Source organism: Platalea leucorodia, assembly GCF_965183815.1.
Source record: "Platalea leucorodia genome assembly, chromosome: 1".
In the NCBI taxonomy this organism is placed as follows: domain Eukaryota; kingdom Metazoa; phylum Chordata; class Aves; order Pelecaniformes; family Threskiornithidae; genus Platalea; species Platalea leucorodia.
Window position 1 is genome coordinate 168,294,482 of NC_138823.1, and position 19,531 is coordinate 168,314,012.

The following is a 19,531-nucleotide window of genomic DNA, read 5'->3' on the forward strand; positions in this document are numbered from 1 at the left end:
CGCCCGCCTGCTTTGGGAAGCCCGAGGAACCATCGCCAGTGCTACCAGAGCCAGCTCCTGCGGCCTGAGCAAAGGACTCGGAGTCGCTTCCTTTATTATTCCAAAGCATTTGAGGGCCAATGGGAAAGTTTTTAATATTTCTGTTTTCATCTACCAAATCCATGTCTTCCGTTCCATATTGCACCCCAGATCCCATGGGAGGCTGTACTGCTCCCCTGTTTGGTTCTGGCTCTAGAAAAACAGGCTGCTCAGAGGCATTTTTAGCCTGTCTGCTCCCTCCATCGTAGCCCCTCTTTTTAGATCTGTCACTACCTGTGGCCAAAGCGCGACCTGCCACTGCTGGATGCCCTAGGGTAGGAAGCCCACCCCCCACGCTGCAAGGAGCGGGACTTTCGGCTTCAGATTTGTCAGCCATCTCCATGAGACGAGGAGGAAACGTCTCTGCCCCTGCTTTATGCTCCAGAAGACATGGCTGCTGCAAGTTAGCCTCCATCTTTTTGCACTTCTCTTTACCGCTTGTGTGTGATTTTTCTGGCTCCAGAGGTAGGGCAGGAGCTTGCACTTCAGCAGCATCCGCTAGCTCACCTAGCAGACTCGCTGAAGGACTGGAATTGGTCTCTTTGCCTTTATCAAAAGACTGAGTTTGTTTAATATTTCCCCCCTCTTCACCTACTGCAGGGATGTTACCTGGACCCAGTGCAACAGGGTGCTCAGGACTGTTCTCAGCCCTTTTGCCTTTCCCATCTCTACTTTTTTTCTTAGGCTTGTCCGTCCCCGGTTCCCCGGTGGGACCGTGTGCCACAGCTGCGTCTGTCCTCGGCTCTGGGAGGGGCTCCGCTCTAGCTGGTTCCTTCCCTTTACTCATGGGCCACGTCTCTTTAGAGCTGACTATTTCTGGCTCTGCTGTCTCTATTTTATGACCTGAAAGAACCGACTGATTAGAGAAACTTCTATCACCACCCTCTACTTCAGGCTTTTCCAGCACCTCTTTGGTTGTACCTGCCAGATTCTCCAGCAAAGGCTCTCTTCCAAAACCAGGCACCTTATCTTTATCAAAGGTCATTTCTTTTGTGCTTCCAGCCACCTTCTCTTTGCTTGGAAAACTGCTTGTTTCCACCCCAGCATCCAGAGCAGCTGCCTGCCCCAAAGGACTTCTTTCAGTTTTTTTTCTTTTCCCATCACTACACCTCTTTCTAGGTTTGTCTGCCACCAGCGTTGCATCAGAATGCAGCACAACCGATTCACCTGCAAAAGTAATTCCAGCCTCTTTGCCTTTATTAATCAAATTTACCTCTCCTGTTTTGCTGATTGTGTCAGCCACAGCAAGCTGCTTTGCTTCCTCTCGCCTGCCCTCCAGCAGGAACGGTTGGTCTATAGCGCCCAAATCACCTATTTCATTTTTTCCAATGCTTTCTTTAGGCTTTTCTGTTACCAGTTCAGTTGACCTTTGCATTTTAGTTCCATCTGATGTATTCTCCCGAAACCCCTCAGCAGGAGCACAGCCCATCTCTCTGCCTTCATCGCTAACTTCCTTAGTTTTATCAGTTACGTCAGGAAAACTGCTTGGGTCCATCTTATTCTCAAGAAAAGGCTGCTGGAAAAAGCTTCTTTCACCTTTTTTACTTCTTCCATCACTCCCTCTTTTTTTCGGCTTGTCTGCAGGATAAGCATGTGTAATGCTTCCTGACGGAGGTCCTCTTGCAGTAAAACCTCTGCCTTTATCAGGGGAAGTTGTTTCTGTTACAGTCTCATCCCTCCTCGCCCCATCAGTAGGTTTGCTTACGTCCTCCGCAAGCATCATCTGCTCAGAGAAGCTTTTGAGTTTTTTTACTTTCCCTTCACCACGCTTTTTTTTCGGTCTGTCCATCCCATGTGCAATACTGGGATCTTTTCCAGTCTGCTGCTCTAATGCAATAAATCCTTTCCCTTTGTTTTTATCAGGGGAATCTGCTACCGTCGCTCCGTCCGCTGCTTCAGCGGAGGCAGGATGTTTGGCTGCACCGGACTTAGCCGACAGAAGAAACGGCTGCTCTGAAAAAGTGTCAGCCGTTCTGTTTTGCAAAGCAGTAGCTTCCTCAGGTTTTGGTAAAACTAACGGTGTGACGGGCGCTTTAGCGGTATCTGTTGGAGTCTTCAACACTCCCTCTGCACTGCTGAAGTCAACGGCCATGTGCTTATCGGAGGACACTCTTCTGGTTTCATCAGCTGCCTCTGGCTCGTGAGGAAGCTTGTCCGACGGGGCCGCAGCCCCGAGAAGGGCAGGCTCTTTGAGGGAGTCATTTTCAAGCCCTTTGCTTTTTTCACAACTGCCTCTTTTCTTTGCTGCTTCTCCCAGTGACCCACTGGAAGTCTGCAGCTCGTGGTGGACACCGTCACTGCGCGCTTCCCGCCTGGGAGGTGTGCATTTAGCCTCCTTGCCTTTATCAGAAAGGAGCGATTCTGAAGGCTTGGTCTCTAAAGGAGCTTCTGCTTTGCTCAGATTGATCGCTTCTGGAAGAGATGGCGTCAGGTCGGCACATTGTGACTCCTTATACTCCTTCTTCTCAGTTTTATCAACAAAATCTCTTTCCGTAGGCTTGGTTGGCACCTTTGCTGTAACAGATTCCCCCACCTTAGTCTTGCCTACCTGCTGCAAGGGAACCTCTTTTCTTTTGCTTTTAGATTGCAACACCAAACTGTCATCTCTCATTTCTTCTGTTTTCATGCCGGCCCCATTTTTTGCGTCTGACACAGATCCGAACGGCACGCTGGGTTTTTGGGCCTGCTGTCTTGGTGCTGGCACTGAGAAGGCATTTTGCTCATCCAGGGTATGACTTCCAGTTATTATTTTCGCATCCTTTGGCATATCTGAAACCCTGCTTCCCGAGGCCACTGAGTGCTCTTTGCGAGCTTCAGCAGGCACCACGGGACAGGCATCTGGTTTTTGCAATTCAGCAGCAAAGGGAGAATTTCTCGGGGCTTTTGAGACTGTTACATTTTCGTCCCAGAACTCCATGGTTCTTGGCAGCTGGCTTCTCTTTTGTTTTGGTTTCTTTTTCTTTTTCTTCACAATGGCCAGAGATCCTTCCAAATCCCAGCTCTCCCTTGGTACGTCTCTGCAGCTCTCCGCAAACTCCGACAGCACGCTGGACGGCTGCGCAGTTGCCTTTTTATGTGAAACCCGAGTGCGAGGGGACGTTCCAGCAACGCATCCGAGTTCCACTACAGAATAGGGGTCTACTTTTGGGTCAGTACTCTTCTCTTGTGGGAGACCTATTAGACGTTCCTCTGGTACATCTGTAATAGGCACTGGTGCAGGTTTTGCTCTGCCAAACCTGCGTTCACTCGATTTGTTAGCTTGCCTGATTTGTGCAGTGGGTAGACCTGGAATACAGGAAGCCTGCTCAAACATCGAAGCAACTATTTGCTTTAAAAAAAAAATATATATATACACTATATATGTGGTTTTAGCCATCTAAAACAGTCCTTACAGTCATATATGCAGAATTTTCCAGCACTGATACCACACTAATTCTAAATCCATCTCAGGAGGGCTGGGATAGACATTGACACGCAAAACCTATTTAAACTACTACCGGTAAATACGTCAATGCTATTTAAAAATACAGCATTCCTGCTACATGCTCTTACCCCACCGAAAAGCAACAGTTCTTGTAAGGACATGCTATCTCTTTTTAAAAATGCATTAAGGATCCATTTTGTCTTAGCAAGACAAGAAAACAGATACACTTTTTATATCCCTGACTGGCATCCTTCCACAATGCGAAAATAAAAGTTTAGTGGAAAGGCGAGACGAGGGAAGAGAGAAGGGGCGGAGCGGGGAGGGGGAGCAGAGGAGCCGAGTTTCCCACAGCCCCCAGGGTGGAAGCAGTGGAAGGCAGACCCTCCGTAAGTTAATTTGCTGTACTCCGTTACAGGCAGCGCCAGGTTTCCTTAGCTACAAGCCACCGATTTTAAAGAGAGCCCCAGTCATTTGTCAGCTCGCCCTGGCCCACAAATCAGCCTCCAGTCACACGGGTAAGCAGTAACAGCTCATCAGAGAGGCTGGGTTGGTGGAGCAGGAAAAAAAATCACATTTTCCTTTGGTAATTACAAAACTCAATTTGGAAGGAGGTCTTCACGAGGAATATTGTAATAAGAATTAATGGTCCTTTTAAATACCAAAATAAAAAGCTGGCAGTAATGGCAAAAAGATGGTGAGCTTTTAAATTCTCCAGCAGAAAAGAAACAAGCCAGTCCCAGTGACAAAGTACTAGTAGCACCCACATTTGGGCTTTTACTCCAGTGAACACGGAGGGAAAAAGTATTTAAGAGGGCAGGGATTAGAGGCAAAGTGCAAGCAGAATCACCGATGGACGCAAAGAACCACACAGCTGCTCGGTGCAAAAAAGATTCCTGCTTGCTCAAGTGGCACCGCAGTCAGTAGGAAAAGGTGAATAGTTCACAGGGGATATTTCCATTCTAAAATGGAATTATTATTGATATTCTACCTGTGGGCTCTTGCAGGGTTTTTTCTTGCTGAGGTTCTGCGTGTTGGACGTGGTTGTGTTCAGCCTCCTCCTTTTGTTTCTCTGTAACAGTAACATCCACAGCGGTAACTGATTTTTCTGGAAGGAGGTCTTTATTTTCTAGTGCAACAGCTTCTTTTGCTTCTACTGGGACTGAAATATGAAAAATATGAACAGAATGCTTCAGTTCTTATGAACACAGGCAACCTGCAGCTTAAAAGCAAGCCCTTGGAAAGGGTATCGGTTTTATTTTATTTTTAATAGGAATGAAGTTTATAAGATATGGTAGTCTCCTAGGCATTATCTCCTCACAATCCCGTTTTAAGCAGCAATTTTATATTTTGGCAGACATGCCGAGGTGGAGGTAAAACACGAAGCGAGGACTGTCTTGGGGCTTGAGCACAGGGCAAGGGTTTGGTGGTTTGGTTTTTTTACCTCTTTGTAATCAACCAAATTCAGACCATACTAGCTCCCCACTGGAATTCAAATCCAGAATATACTCCGTTATCAGTCTGGAGTCCCTATCTAATGCTAATCATCTAGTATTCATATATACCTTAGAACATAATCACGCAGCCACTACAAAATTCCTAGCTACACATAATTATAACAAGTTTTAACATGTAAGACATAATTAAATTGGAGAACAGTTCTATATGCAATTAATTTTATTTACATTTTAAATAGAAATAAAAATTATGACAGACATTGGTACAACAACTATGGATGAGGAAGAAACAAGTTATATGATGGTGATTTCAAATGTTAAGACTACCGTCTATTTATAACAGTCCCCATGTTAGCACACGCTAATAACCTTCTGAAATTAAACCTTTGCTGCTTTTTCCTTGCTAAGGACAGGAGAACAGCGTCCGCGAGAAAGAACTGAGGTGGTGGGGCAGAGGTAGCTGACAGCGAAATGCTGACGGCAGGGTGGTAGCGTGGTTTGCATCGCTCACCTGCTGGTTCTGCGAGATGGTTCGTCTGCTCCGGAGGATGCTCTTCGCGGCTGGGAGGTGGCTTGCTGTCCTTAGCTCTCTCTGCAAGATCAACACAAGCTTCTGGGACTTTCGATTCTTGTTCCACATTTGCAGTTGCTTCTGCAAACAGAATATAAAGAATAAAAATTCATCTTATTTTTAATTTAGATCAGATTAAGCACGATAAAAATCACTTCCTCGCCTAACTCTTATCTTCCACAAGAAAATGAAGGTTTTCCTCATTTTCAAAACAGTGGTAATCTGCTTTTTAGGATCACTTTCTACCAGCTCTCCCCTCCTGAAAGCCTAAGGGTTCTCCTAAAGCAAATCTTCCTGTCTTGTCCGGTATTTACTCTTTCATTCACGCACCCGTGCCTCAGTTGCTACATTCTAGTAAGGATTGTTTTGTTAAAACTTCTCTCCTTTGAAATTTATCCATATCATTAAACGAAAAAGTATTAAAAAGTAAGAAAGAAAATAAAATCTCTCACTCCAACTCCTTCTGCAACCAGTTCACACATACTGCCTCTGCCCAGTCCTATTTGTTCTATTTTGATGGTCGTTTTCTCCCTGAAAGGACAGCGTCCTTTGAGAAAGCCGCGCAGCACAGAGCATCCGTTGTCCACCACGTGGAAAAAACCAAAACGCCTGCCTTGCTGTTTCGACGCCTATAGTCGTTCCAAAGAAACGTCACCAAATTACCAACAAACCCTATCAGTCTATTCAGAAACTACTTTCGAGATAAGCAGCTTTGTTCAAAAACATCCTACAGCATCTGCAGAGATTTCGGCATATGCTGAGGATGATAGCGATACAAAAGTACGTACTAACAGGGATGAACTAAAGTGTCTCTATGGCTGTCCTAAAAACATACATCACTGCTAAAAATGCCAAGTAAAAAAAAAAAACAAACCATTAAGATATTCTAGTTTTGTATTTTATAAGCAAAAAATCCTCACGAAGTACTTCCTCTGTCTGTATCCTGACAGCAGAACTGAGCTCTACTTCAGATGCTTTGTGCAAGGCATATCATAATCTTAACTACTAAGAAGATATGCTTTTTCTTTGACAGTCTTACGACAATTTTGCACCTGCGTAGCCATCGCTATGTGCTACCAAGAGCGTTGCTGCCAGTGCTATGCCAACTAGAGTGGCCTTCTTGCACCACTTGCCAGGCTGTTTCAAGCCCGAACGAAGCTCTCGGGCATACGCGCTCACCTGCAGGAGGCTTGTCGAAGGGTGGCTTGTCTTGTTCAGCAGAAGACTCAGGTGTCATCAGCTCTTCAGATGCAGCAACCTTGGTGTCAGCTGCAAAGACAGACTTAGCTTCTGCAGAGGCAAACCCAGAATCCATGGCAGGAAGAGGCTTGGCTTCTGCTGCAGGCGCAAACCCAGAATCCATGGCATGATGATGGTTGACTTCTGCGGCAGGGGCAAACTCTGCATCTGCTGCTGGTGCAAACTCAAAACCCATAGCTTGAGGAGATTTAGTATCTGGCGCTGGGGCAAATGCCAAATCCATAGCATGCTGAGATTCTGCATCTGGCACTGGGGCAAATGCCAAATCCATAGCATGCTGAGATTCCACATCTGGCACTGGGGCAAATGCCAAATCCATAGCATGCTGAGATTCTGCATCTGGCACTGGGGCAAATGCCAAATCCATAGCATGCTGAGATTCCACATCTGGCACTGGGGCAAATGCCAAATCCATAGCATGCTGAGATTCCACATCTGGCGCTGGGGCAAATGCCAAATCCATAGCATGGTGAGATTCCACATCTGGCGCTGGGGCAAACCCTGCATCTTCTGCTGGGGCAAACTCCAAATCCCGAGCATAATGGGATGTAGCATCTGCTGCCGGGGTGAAGCCGGTATCCGCCACTGGGGCGGATGCAGCACTGAGAGCATTAGGAGGCTCGGCTTCTGCTGCAGGAGCGAACCCAACATCCATGGCCTGAAGAGGGCTGGCTCCTGCTGGAGGTGCAAACCCAGCATCCAGGGCTTGAGGAGGCGTGGTGTCTCCCGCAAGAACGGACCCAGCTTTCTCTGCAGAAACGGACATGACATCCGAGGCAGGAACACACGCTGCATCTGCTACAGAAACACAGATCACAGGAGTCAACAAAAATATACAAAATGTAAATACCCGGCAGCGTGCTTTTATGACTAGAGAAGACAAGGCTTTCGCTCCCTGTCTTCCTTCTCGTCTCTCAGCATCACTTACTCCCCGCCCTAACGCCAGTGCGCTCAAGTTGTCCTAGGCTTTGACACTCCTCAATGCACCCAAGCGCTTTTCCTACGACAGCCTCACCTGCCTTGTTTTGCATCCCTGACTACAGCGTTAGACGTCTATCTGCTCCTAACGTGCACCAGCCAAAGGATGCATTGTTTTCGTTTAAAAACTACCTGACGCTACGTAGCTGGCAAGAGACCAGAGCCGCTGGATCCGCTGCGAGCCGCGCATTCCAACAGAATATATACAGGAATCGCAATGAGGAGTTTTCCCTATGTAGCAGGGCACGGAGGCTTTGGTGTCGCCTTTATGAGCCCAGCTGTGTATTCCAGCAGCGGAAAAAGTCCTGAAACATTCCACAGCCGTACGCACTTCGTTCCAAATCCCGTTTGTGCTGTTCGCGGGTGGTACGGTGCCGCGACTCGAGCGGAAGCACTGGCGCTCTCCACGCAGAGGCCGCTGCCATCCGGTGAATCGCCACCCGCCCTTTGCTCCTCCGTGCCCCGCTCGGCCTCCTGCATTTTTTACGCCACAGCTACTAAACACGGAGCTGTGAGTTTCAGAATAACATTTGTCAGTTCACAGCACAATCAGCCCTCTGCATTTAAGTTAGCATTTTCATAAGATCCCCTGAAAGGATGGTTTTCAGTCGGTTTTAGTTTAACATTTCAGCTGTCTAGAGGCAAGTTTTCACAAATCACCAAAAGCACAGGATTTCTCTTCTGCAGCTATTAATTTCAGGAGCCCCAAGCGCTACCCATACTCTGTGTAATGCAGCACAGTGACCTGAACGTCTCAGATATATTGCCGAGTAGATGTTAAAAAAAAAATCAAACCCAGAAACATTTCTACTGATTGCTTGAGTCACATCTAAAAATATCCTCCCCAAACAATGGAAAACTTATTAAATCTTAAATTAGATACTTAAACTGAAAAAGGAAACAAATTGGAAAACTGGAAAAAGTCCCTTTTAACATAGCACTCCAGGATCCATTTAGATAAAACCAATATTCCAGTGAACCAAACCAAGAGGATCCATTATGCACCAGCGTTCATTTGGTTTTGTCCTTTTTTCTTTTTTTTTTTTGAAGTGATATCATGATCCTCCCCAAAATAAACTTTAAAGATTGTGATTTTACTGAAGAAAAAGACAGTAAAGAAACAGATATTAAAAGCAGTATGGATGCTCCCTGACGAACCATGGAAAGTACTGGAATAAAGCATACAGAAACTAGACAAAGACTGGTGCAAAATGTACCACGAGCTGATGCTGTAGATAAATACCTTAAAAACTCTTTTAAAGAGAGTCTTTACAACAGAGAGGTTTTCAAGGTATTTATCTACAGCATCAGACTCCTGGTATAACCACTTACTTGACACAGCTTAACGTTTTTTGTTACATTGTAACATTGTGTTACATTGTTACATTTTGTCACATTGTAGCATTTTTTGTCTGCACCCTCAGCCAGTTTGCAGGTGCCACCAAGCCGGGTGGCAGTGTCGATCTGCCGGAGGGCAGGGGGCTCTGCAGAGGGCCCTGGCCAGGCTGGGGCCATGGGCCCAGGCCCCGGGGTGAGGGGCAGCGAGGCTCAGGGCCGGGTCCTGCCCTGGGGGCACAGCAACCCCAGGCACCGCTGCAGGCGTGGGGAGGAGCGGCTGGGAGCTGCCCGGCGGGAAAGGGCCTGGGGGTGCTGGTCGACAGCCGCTGGACATGAGCCAGCAGGGTGCCCAGGTGGCCAAGAGGGCCAGTGGCACCCTGGCTTGTGTCAGGAACGGTGTGGCCAGCAGGAGCGGGGCAGGGATCGTCCCCCCGTGCTGGGCACTGGTGAGGCCGCCCCTCGAGTGCTGTGCTCAGCGCTGGGCCCCGCACCCCAAGGCGGCCATGGAGGGGCTGGAGCGTGGCCAGAGCAGGGCAGCGAGGCTGGGGCAGGGGCTGGAGCACAAGGCTGGGGAGGAGCGGCTGGGGGAGCTGGGGGGGCTCAGCCTGGAGAAGAGGAGGCTGAGGGGAGCCCTCATCGCTCTCTGCAACGGCCTGAAAGGAGGCTGGAGCCGGGGGGGTCGGTCTCTGCTCCCCAGGAACAAGCGATGGGACGAGAGGGAACGGCCTCAAGCTGCGCCAGGGCAGGGTTGGGGTGGGTGTTAGGAACAATCCCTTCCCCAAAGGGCTGCCAGGCCCTGGCCCAGGCTGCCCAGGGCAGGGGCTGAGTCCCCATCCCTGGGGGGATTGAAAAGCCGGGGAGATGTGGTGCTTGGGGACATGGGTTAGTGGTGGCCTTGGCAGCGCTGGGTTAGCGGTTGGACTCGATGATCTTAAGGGTCTTTTCCAACCTTAACGATTCTATGACTCTATGATTTTTCTGGAGCCAAAATTTTGAGAAAGTAAAGAATCATTAAATCTGTTACCGGACTGTGACACAGGAGTTGGAAAGTCAAGTAGACTTGCTATTTCTCACCAACCCAATTCAGATATCGTAACCCTTTAGCCACAACGGAATTTGTTAAGACCTTGCTGTGTCTCCTTCAGAAGAGGCAATCCCATGCCTTTTTCCACCATTGCAGCTGGGTCACGAAGGGCCTAAACCCAGCACCAGTCTCTAGACCGGGGCAACTTTACCTGATGCCGCACCTTTTGGTCCATCAGTAGCGTCGGCCTCTCCTGGGGATGCTGCTACTGCAGTAGGGACGAAACCAGGAACCACGGCTGCAGGGCTTTCCGGCAAATTCGGCTGCACTGCTGCAGTCACTGTGGGGGGCACCAGGCATACAAAATGACGTTTGATTAAGCACGCAGATCTTAGCAAACAGCTTTCTCTTCTGGAGCTGCCAGGATGTGAATCACCCTCTCAAGGTGCTGCCTGCAGCAGCAACCCTGGTGAATAAGCTCCCCCACTTCAGCATCCCAGTCGGGTCGGACAAAACCAGAATCGGGCTTTACTGTCAATTTTCAGAAGGTTAGTTTGTGAGTTTGTGTAATGCCTAGGAAAGCACCTGTGTCTTGAGAGAAGCAAGTGCTGTGACAAAGCCGAGCAACGTTCAGTTTCCCAGTTCCACCCTGAGCCCTAGGTAGAGCCACCAGCTCCAGAAATACTTTCTACCTAGGACCAGTGTTAAACTACTCTCCTCTTAGCTTGTTCACCAAAGTCAGCCGTAACGATCCCATTATGGATCGAATATCATAATATACATGAGACCACAATGGAATTATTTACTCAGTGGAGCTTCAAAGATTTAACTGTAACCATAATGTAAAGATAACTGGACAGAGTGCAGAGGTTTGCAATTAGAATTTAGTTTAAAATTCTGTTGATTATGCACGAGCCAAAGTGATGTTTGTTGGTGCCCTCAGCTGCACTGACCCTCAGAAGCAGTAAACACAACTGCTCTCACTCATCGCTCGAGTCAGCAGATTTGACTCTCAGTGTGTACAAAGACTTGAATCCTTGACAGTAAAGTTCCAGTTTTAGCGTTTCTTCTCAAGTTTTATTAATCCCATTTTTTATTTTTCTGTCAAGTAATGCTCGAACACAGATCCCAACTGGAATTTCCAGTACCTTCACTGTGTTGGAGACTCACAGAATGGAGACACAGTTTGGAACCCACAGAGCTTGCTGCTGCATGTTTTTTGTTTTCTTTTGTTTCCACACATCTGCACCTGCTAACTTAATTCCCCAAAACCCATGAAAGGGAATGATTTCAGTGGATTAAAGCCCTGCTACACGATATGCCCCTAATTAGGGCATGCCAACAATATCTGCTGACGGTTCGGCTTGGAACTGCGTACATGAAATTTGTTACCCTAAATGAGAAGTAAACAGTCTATATAACGCAGGGTTCTCCCCACCTCTTACGGCACTAAACCAGAAAATGCGTGTTAAGTAACATCTCTCCAAAACACGCATTTCTATTCTAAATTGATTTGAGAACCAGAAAGAGGGGTTTTCTTGGTCAGGTCCCACTTCACTCCATTACAGCCTTGTGTTTCTTGAAAAGGCAGACAAGGAGAGAAGCTCTGTTTCAGCTGTTCAGAAAACCTCCATAGATGGTTTCTGCAGATCACATAAAAACTATTTTTACCTGGTGGCTCAACAAAGAAAGAGGCATCTGGTCCCTCCGCATCATGCTGAGCTCCCATCCAGTGTTCTTCAGGCACTACCAAAAACAAACACATTTAGTCCTGACGCTGACACCAACACTGCTTTATTTTTCCAGTTGAAGGTATTGGCCCTGCTGTTTTGTGAGTCCACTCTCAGGTAACTTTTCGGTTTCCTTTAGAAACGGTACCAGAACATCATGTTCTTCTTGACTATTGTTAGTGAAAGCTTCCATCAGAGAAGAGTCATAAACAGCACTGACTCCAGGACCTGACAGAGCAGGTTCTTTGCTCAGTTCTTCTCAGCAACTGGCTCTGGGTGGCCCTGCTTGAGCAGGGGGGTTGGACGAGATGACCTCCAGAGGTCCCTTCCAACCCCAGCCGTTCTGTCATCTCCCAACGTCTTCAGAACATTCACGCTGCGCCAAGAACGGTCATGGCCAATGGGATACTTTCTAATCTTGACTCATTTTACTTATCAACTCCCCCACCAAGATTCTTTAGGACTAATACACAAAAATCTTCCAGCTGCATATCCCTCAAACCCGGCTAGCAAGACAAACATCTGTTTCTTACCTGCTTTGTCTTGTAGAAATTCTGCAGTTGAATCCAGGCCCATGAAGGCTGATGGGTCCAGAGCCTCTGCAGGAGAATACAAGGGCCCCAAGAAGGGTTGTTCAGGTACCATCATAGATCCATGTGGCGCTAATGAAGCAAAAAGACCATTTGTTAATCACTATGCTAACCCTAATGACTCCCCTCCAAAATTTCACGTCTATACAATGCTTGGAAAAGAAACTATTCCATTCTGCTCACAAGCAGTTTAGACAAAGTTCGTAAGCAACTCTCTCAATTAGCTCACCTTCACAAACTGCACTGTAATTCTGTATGCATATATAATTTTAACAAGGTATAAGACAGTAAACACAGGCAAATTATCTTCCTTTCGCTTTCTGCTCCTGCTCCCATGAATTCTTGTTAATAACTGCTTAAACGCCGTAGTCCAAACGCTGAAGACCACTTTGCGGAAGAAGTTCACGCGTATTTGGTTTCTAGCCATAAAGACAAGAGCCACTGGTAACTCCTGCTGCGACTCAACTTGTCTAGATGTCCTATCTCCTTCTGCCTAAATATACCGCAAAAAAACCCTTCCTGGAAGTAGCTACTGGAATGGCTTCAGGCACATGCAAAAAAATTAAAAAAAAAAAAAGAAAAATCATGTGAAGGGATTATATGGTCTGTGCACTTATCAGCTTAACAGTTTTCAGTACATGAAAGTCAATAGAGAAAACACCAAAACCTGCCCATCGGGGACAAATGCCGAGGAGGAACTCACCATGGATGTCTCTGGAAGCATCAACATGGTCCGTGAACAGCGGCACATTCTTCATGTCAGTAGGAAACGATAAATCGGGCAGATCCTCCCCTCTGTGCATGCTGAAGGGGTCTGGCAGGAGACAAGAACAAGTGTCACCACACAGGGGGAAGACTTGATGCAGAGCAAGATTATTTAAAAAACAAGATGAAGGTGCACCTGGCACCACCACTGGACTGCCGCGGGAAAGCGGCTTTCAAGATTATTTACCAGGGGCAAACACCTTCATAATTCAGATTTACGCCCAACAGTAAAACGCGGTTGCTCAGACTGCTTCCTAGGGAAAACTAAGTTTAGATTACGACTGTTGCATGGAGAACCTGTCTCCTCCTCTCAAGGAGGAACATCGGTTTCGGACCTGGTGGACGCACGCAGCTAACCTGCGTCAGGAGCAACGGCTCAGCTCCGGATCGCTTCGCTCGGCAGCAGACCAAGGAAAGCCTGTGTAAGCTACGTGCTCTCCTCCCCAAGAGCAGTACACCAGTATAAACCGACTGGTGGGCCAGTATTTTACCCAAGTTACAAGCCAGAGAGGCAAATAACACATTTCCCAGTGTCCCGGGCAGACGAGCAGCCTTCGCCCCTAGCTCCAGACCAGAGGCACTGGCGAGGCTGTCAGGATCTTTAGTCCACGTTTGTAAGTTGTCTGGTGTCAGCGTTGGCTGGTCTAACAGGCATTGGCTTTGTTCTGCCTTCGGTCCGTGTTTTAAGTGGGTATATCAATGTCATCTGCGAAAGATGGCACTTTAGCAGCTGAGGATTCAGCAAGAGAAAATTCCTTTTCTGCAAGTTTTATTTTTTGTGCGCACACATCTCCTTTCCCCTCAAGTAACCAGGACGGGCATTCAAACCAGACGGGACAGAGAGAACCACCGTGCTGGGTTTCATACGATGGATGACTTAACCGAAGTGCCCTGAGTCAGAGAGCGGACAGATGACCTCGCTGACGGAATAAAACGAGGAGGAGACGGCCCTTCCACGAGTTAGTCACTGACCGCAACACGGGCCAGGGCAAGACACCGTGAGGGAGGGAAGCCTGGCGTTCCTCTCTCAAACAAATTATTCGGTAGTTTACCAACCCCTGGCTGTGTTTTATGATCACTGATCCCGAACGCCTTTCGCTGCCTTGTGCCAGCTGTACGCTGCATTTCTCTCCAGACAGGCGCAGCCGAGCAACGTGAGGTTTCGAGGGGAGCGGCCCCTTGCAGACGAGTGACGATTCCCACGACCACCTCACCCGTTGCACTACCCACGAGCTGCAGAACTCCGTTCCCGAAACGGCTGTCACACACCCATTTTCAGACACCGCACGGATTTCTTCCGGTTAAGCGCAATTAAAAGGGATTCAGCTGAAGGCTGTTATTCATTTTTATGTCAGGCAGGCTATCCGCAGGGACGCCAGCCAAACTTCAAATGTTCACATGCCCGCGGCGCTCCAAGATGGCGAGATCAGGTGAGCTGCATGAATTCCTTTACAAATCTCTCAGACTATTTGAGATGCCAGGACAATATCTTGCTTCAGAGTAAACTGTAAAACAATTCTAATTTCAAGCTGTTTAAAACAGTATTACCAAGACTAAGTAACTGCCTTTTTTCCAATTAAAAAAAAAATAAACCAAGAAAACTCCAAACCCACAAAAGCGCATCATGACTGAAACCAATTTAAAACCTAAAAGGTGCTGATGGTCTCCCCTCCTGGTCCAGCAGTGGGATGATGTGGCAAAAATGGGGGACCCAGCTTTAACCCTGCCTCTGCTCCAGAGGGAGACGGGAGCAGCGGAAGCAGCTACGGCCGAACTTCCCTCTCCCATCTCCCGAGATCTCCACGGCCCCAAAGCGGGCCTGCGCCCTACTCGAGGTTTAGCGGTTTTGTGACCGGTCAGCGCCGCCGCGCTGCTGGTGACAAGGGGACGCCGCCAGCGAAACACACGGCAGCTGAAAAGCCAGAGGCAGGCGGCCGGGGGTGAACCGTACCGACGGGGTACGGCCGGTTCAGGAAACCATCAGGTCTTGCATTAAGGGAGCCCTGAAAATAATTCTCTGCTTGCTCAAAATCTGCGGCTTGTTTAGGATATTATGACACCAGACAAATGTTAAGAATCAGAGTATTGTTTCCGGACAGCTGGAGGTAAGAGCGACAACACATTTATGAAAGTTTCTTTTCAGCTCGCTTCCAGATACTCGGATCCTTCCCTGTTCAGAGGCATAGTTCCAGTTTGCCGACGACTGTGGACTAATAAAAGCGTATTACTGCACATCATTTACAGAGGAACTCTTCATGCTTAGATATTTATCGGCAGTTACAGTAATAAATCATGATACACTTGTGATTAAGGGCCTTGCAGCACTTCCAAAGCTTGCAAGCAATGAGATAATGTTTGAGTTTTATTCATTCTGCATGACAATAACGTTTTTAAAACAAGTCTTTTTATTACAGGCCGTGTGTAAAATACATTTTTGCTCATAACCGTCACTTTCGTAGGGTTGGGTCCCACTGCCAGATCCCAACGCAGCGTTTGTAACAGCGAAGGCCAGAGCAGCCTGAACGCACGCTTTTGCTGCTGGCAGGAGCGGCAGAGCTGGCATTTCCCATGTTTCCCACCGAGGAGGGAGGAATTACAGCAATGCTGGTCGGGAGACCTGTTACACCGCTGACCAGGGAATTCTCTCCTTGGGAGGGAAATCATCCTACTGTTTTCCAAAGAGCGTGCGTAAAGATATTTAATAAACCCATAGACTTTTACGAGTCTGCTGTTCACATTTTTCTCCTTGTGCTGACAAGTGCTTAAAGCTTGCCTATCCTCTCCGATCCCTCTGCTCAGGTAGGGGAACGGACTAGCCTCCGAGCAGAATCTCTCGCTTACGCAGTACCGGGATGGAGGAGTACTTCCATACTGAAATACAGGTGGTACCTTATGCGTGTACAGGTGCGCAAGATACTCTAAGAACACAAAATCTAAGGAAACGTGGCTTCAGGCAATAGGTAACCCACAGATTCCCATCATTCAGGCCAAAAGCATACCGGGCGGTGGGCTAGGTACGTAAATTGCTCCTAATCACCAAGTCTGTCATCTGGCTATCGAGTGTAACTGCATCAACATCCCATTCTTTCATCTAACAAAGCAACGGGAGGGAAAAAACCCAACAACTGTGCTTTAGAAACTAGCAGCTCTTTTGTTCCAGTTGTTCCGTGAATCATTTCTTACCCTTGTAACAATATCTAATTTCTTCACAGAATCTCTTAGCAAATATGAGATTCAGATAGCAAGAAAATAACTTAGTAAGCAGGTCTACAGTCCTCAAAAATATATTAAAAAAAAGGTTTCATCCTGTTTCAGCCAGTCTCTTTCTCAGGTTTATTGCCTGTCATCATCTGGGCAGCACATACATTTCTCATGCCCTCCAAGAGCTAGCAAGTCATTTCCCATAAGCTTTCTCAAAAATGAGTGAAAATGGGGTGAAAGGCATTGGGTGAAAGGGTATCTTTTTGGAAGGGCAAGTTATGCAAGGTTCATCTCATTTTCAAGAGAGTCAGCAGCTACCCAGGCTGGAGCAGGCCGAGCTGCACTGCAGACGCAGCTACGTGAGAGCTGGAACCGGCGTTTCCGAGAGGCAGGGAAGACGGGCTTCAGCTGTCAGCAGTTTTGGCGAGGTTTGCACTGAAAGCCACAGAACTCGAGAGCGGTTAAACTGTGGGAGTCAACCCAAAACTGCTATCACCGTGTGAGCCAAGTCAGGGGAAATCTGCTCACCCACGCTCTGTGTGCTCTAACACGCCGGACTAGCAACTCCATTTTTAACCAGCTAGACTAGGCTCTAGGGCAAGTTAGGAGCCTGATGTGCTAAGTTAACTCTGGTGTCAAGACGGTACGCATTTTAGGAAAACACAGCAACACATCCTAAAGAACACAGGCACGAGTACAAGGCAAGAGAACAAAACCGCCCTTGGGGACGGAGGCTAGGACTCTGTCATGCTACACATCCGATAAAATAACTGATGCTACAGTTTTAAGAGTAACAAGTCATACCAGCCATCTCCATGGGTTTGAATACAGGCTGTGACTCAAAGCACAGGTCTCTCTCATCCATCGTCCAGGAGTCATTGCGATCGAGAAATTCTTTGTAAGACAGCTTTTCATCCATGATTTCTCCCGGGAATACTGAAATTAGAGAAGATGATGACACAGTCAAAAGCGAAACATTAAGCTAAAACATTTAAAAGAGATTATTGCATGATATGACATCCAGAGGCCAACAGATAACATGAACTGTTAGCCAAACCAGAGACCATGAATATTCATTTGTTACTGCTTTGATCCAACTCTTCAAGAAACAGAATAATGGGAATTTCTGCATCTTGATACACATGTAAGATCAAGAATGAACTCACGCGTCAGAGTGCCGTCCTGTTTTCAAATGTTGGACAATTCACGCTAGCTCCTCACGCTCATCTTTAGGGAGATGTTTCATTAAGGTATGAGCTGGAACAACCCTGAGCGCCCGAGCTTGTGCGACTGAGCAAAGCTTCCAAGTCCGTCAGGACCGAAACGCTGAACACAACCTGCTCGGCAGGTCACAGCGGGGAGGAGGGGAGACCGAAGCCCCTTCCGCTCCTGCCCAGGCATCGACTCGCCTGTGCCGAATTTGACCCTATTTACAAAAATTTACCGCCGCAGACACACAGTACCCCCCGTAGGATGGCTTTGCTCTCTGTTTTACTAGGAAGACAAACTCCGAATCATTTAAGTGACTTTTCCCTGAATACTTCAAAGGCCTTAATTTGTATATCTTTATATTTCACCCTTAAGCCTAATCGTCCCCTGGTTTACCATAAAGACAGTTCTCTGAACACACCAACACATCAAAGCCTGGTGGTTTCTATCTGGCCAATGAAAACTTTAACACGAGCCAGCAAAGAAAGATTAATAACAACCGCGCTGAGACTAACAGCCTTCAGCAATTTGAGATGTTAGAGTCGAGTATTTTATTACTGAAGCCTTGGTAGGCACCTTTCACAGCCTATCAATGCCCCACAGAAACAAAGAAGTTAGACTACATAAACCTATTTCAATAAGGTTTGTCACAACGAATATTAAAAATATGCAGATCAGCCTTTTCCTGAAGTCCTTACAAGCAGCTGGAAGATGCTCAGAAAACCAAAGCAAGAAAGCTGAGCTGTGAACAGAGACACGCTCCAACAGCAGCACTAGGACACGCCGCGGGCTCTCTTCTTCCTCACCTGCTGTGCCTAGGGTTTGGGTTGGGTTTTTTCCTTTAACACCATCTCCCCTTTGCTCCAGCCTATTCACTTCTCCCACTGTAGCACCTTGGGATGAACGAGTCATAGAATCATGGAATCATTAAGGTTGGAAAAGACCCTTAAGATCCTCGAGTCCAACCGCTAACCCAGCGCTGCCAAGGCCACCACTAACCCATGTCCCCAAGCACCACATCTCCCCGGCTTTTCAATCCCCCCAGGGATGGGGACTCAGCCCCTGCCCGGGGCAGCCTGGGCCAGGGCCTGGCAGCCCTTTGGGGAAGGGATTGTTCCTAACACCCACCCCAACCCTGCCCTGGCGCAGCTTGAGGCCGTTCCCTCTCGTCCCAGCGCTTGTTCCTGGGGAGCAGAGACCGACCCCCCCGGCTCCAGCCTCCTTTCAGGCCGTTGCAGAGAGCGATGAGGGCTCCCCTCAGCCTCCTCTTCTCCAGGCTGAGCCCCCCCAGCTCCCCCAGCCGCTCCTCCCCAGCCTTGTGCTCCAGCCCCTGCCCCAGCCTCGCTGCCCTGCTCTGGCCACGCTCCAGCCCCTCCATGGCCGCCTTGGGGTGCGGGGCCCAGCGCTGAGCACAGCATTCGAGGGGCGGCCTCACCAGTGCCCAGCACGGGGGGACGATCCCTGCCCCGCTCCTGCTGGCCACACCGTTCCTGACACAAGCCAGGGTGCCACTGGCCCTCTTGGCCACCTGGGCACCCTGCTGGCTCATGTCCAGCGGCTGTCGACCAGCACCCCCAGGCCCTTTCCCGCCGGGCAGCTCCCAGCCGCTCCTCCCCACGCCTGCAGCGGTGCCTGGGGTTGCTGTGCCCCCAGGGCAGGACCCGGCCCTGAGCCTCGCTGCCCCTCACCCCGGGGCCTGGGCCCATGGCCCCAGCCTGGCCAGGGCCCTCTGCAGAGCCCCCTGCCCTCCGGCAGATCGACACTGCCACCCGGCTTGGTGGCACCTGCAAACTGGCTGAGGGTGCCCTCCATCCCCTCGCCCAGATCATCAATGAAGATGTTGAACAGGACCGGCCCCAACACTGAGCCCTGGGGACACCACTGGCGACCGGAGTCGACAAGCAAGAGC

The 19,531-nt window shown here is 48.5% G+C and overlaps 1 protein-coding gene across 1 annotated transcript in view; it reads right to left on the reverse strand.

Annotated features, from left to right (window-relative positions):
- MAP4 (microtubule associated protein 4) overlaps positions 1-19,531 on the reverse strand; it is a 168,324-nt gene that overhangs the window by 49,376 nt on the left and 99,417 nt on the right. The window contains exons 5-12 of the mRNA XM_082314095.1: positions 17,218-17,349; positions 13,151-13,261; positions 12,391-12,519; positions 11,799-11,873; positions 10,339-10,467; positions 6,707-7,585; positions 5,468-5,608; positions 4,491-4,661 (exon numbers count right to left, since the gene is read on the reverse strand). Coding sequence (XP_082170221.1) covers positions 4,491-4,661; positions 5,468-5,608; positions 6,707-7,585; positions 10,339-10,467; positions 11,799-11,873; positions 12,391-12,519; positions 13,151-13,261; positions 17,218-17,349 — 1,767 coding nt within the window. The remainder of the gene's footprint in view (positions 1-4,490; positions 4,662-5,467; positions 5,609-6,706; positions 7,586-10,338; positions 10,468-11,798; positions 11,874-12,390; positions 12,520-13,150; positions 13,262-17,217; positions 17,350-19,531) is intronic.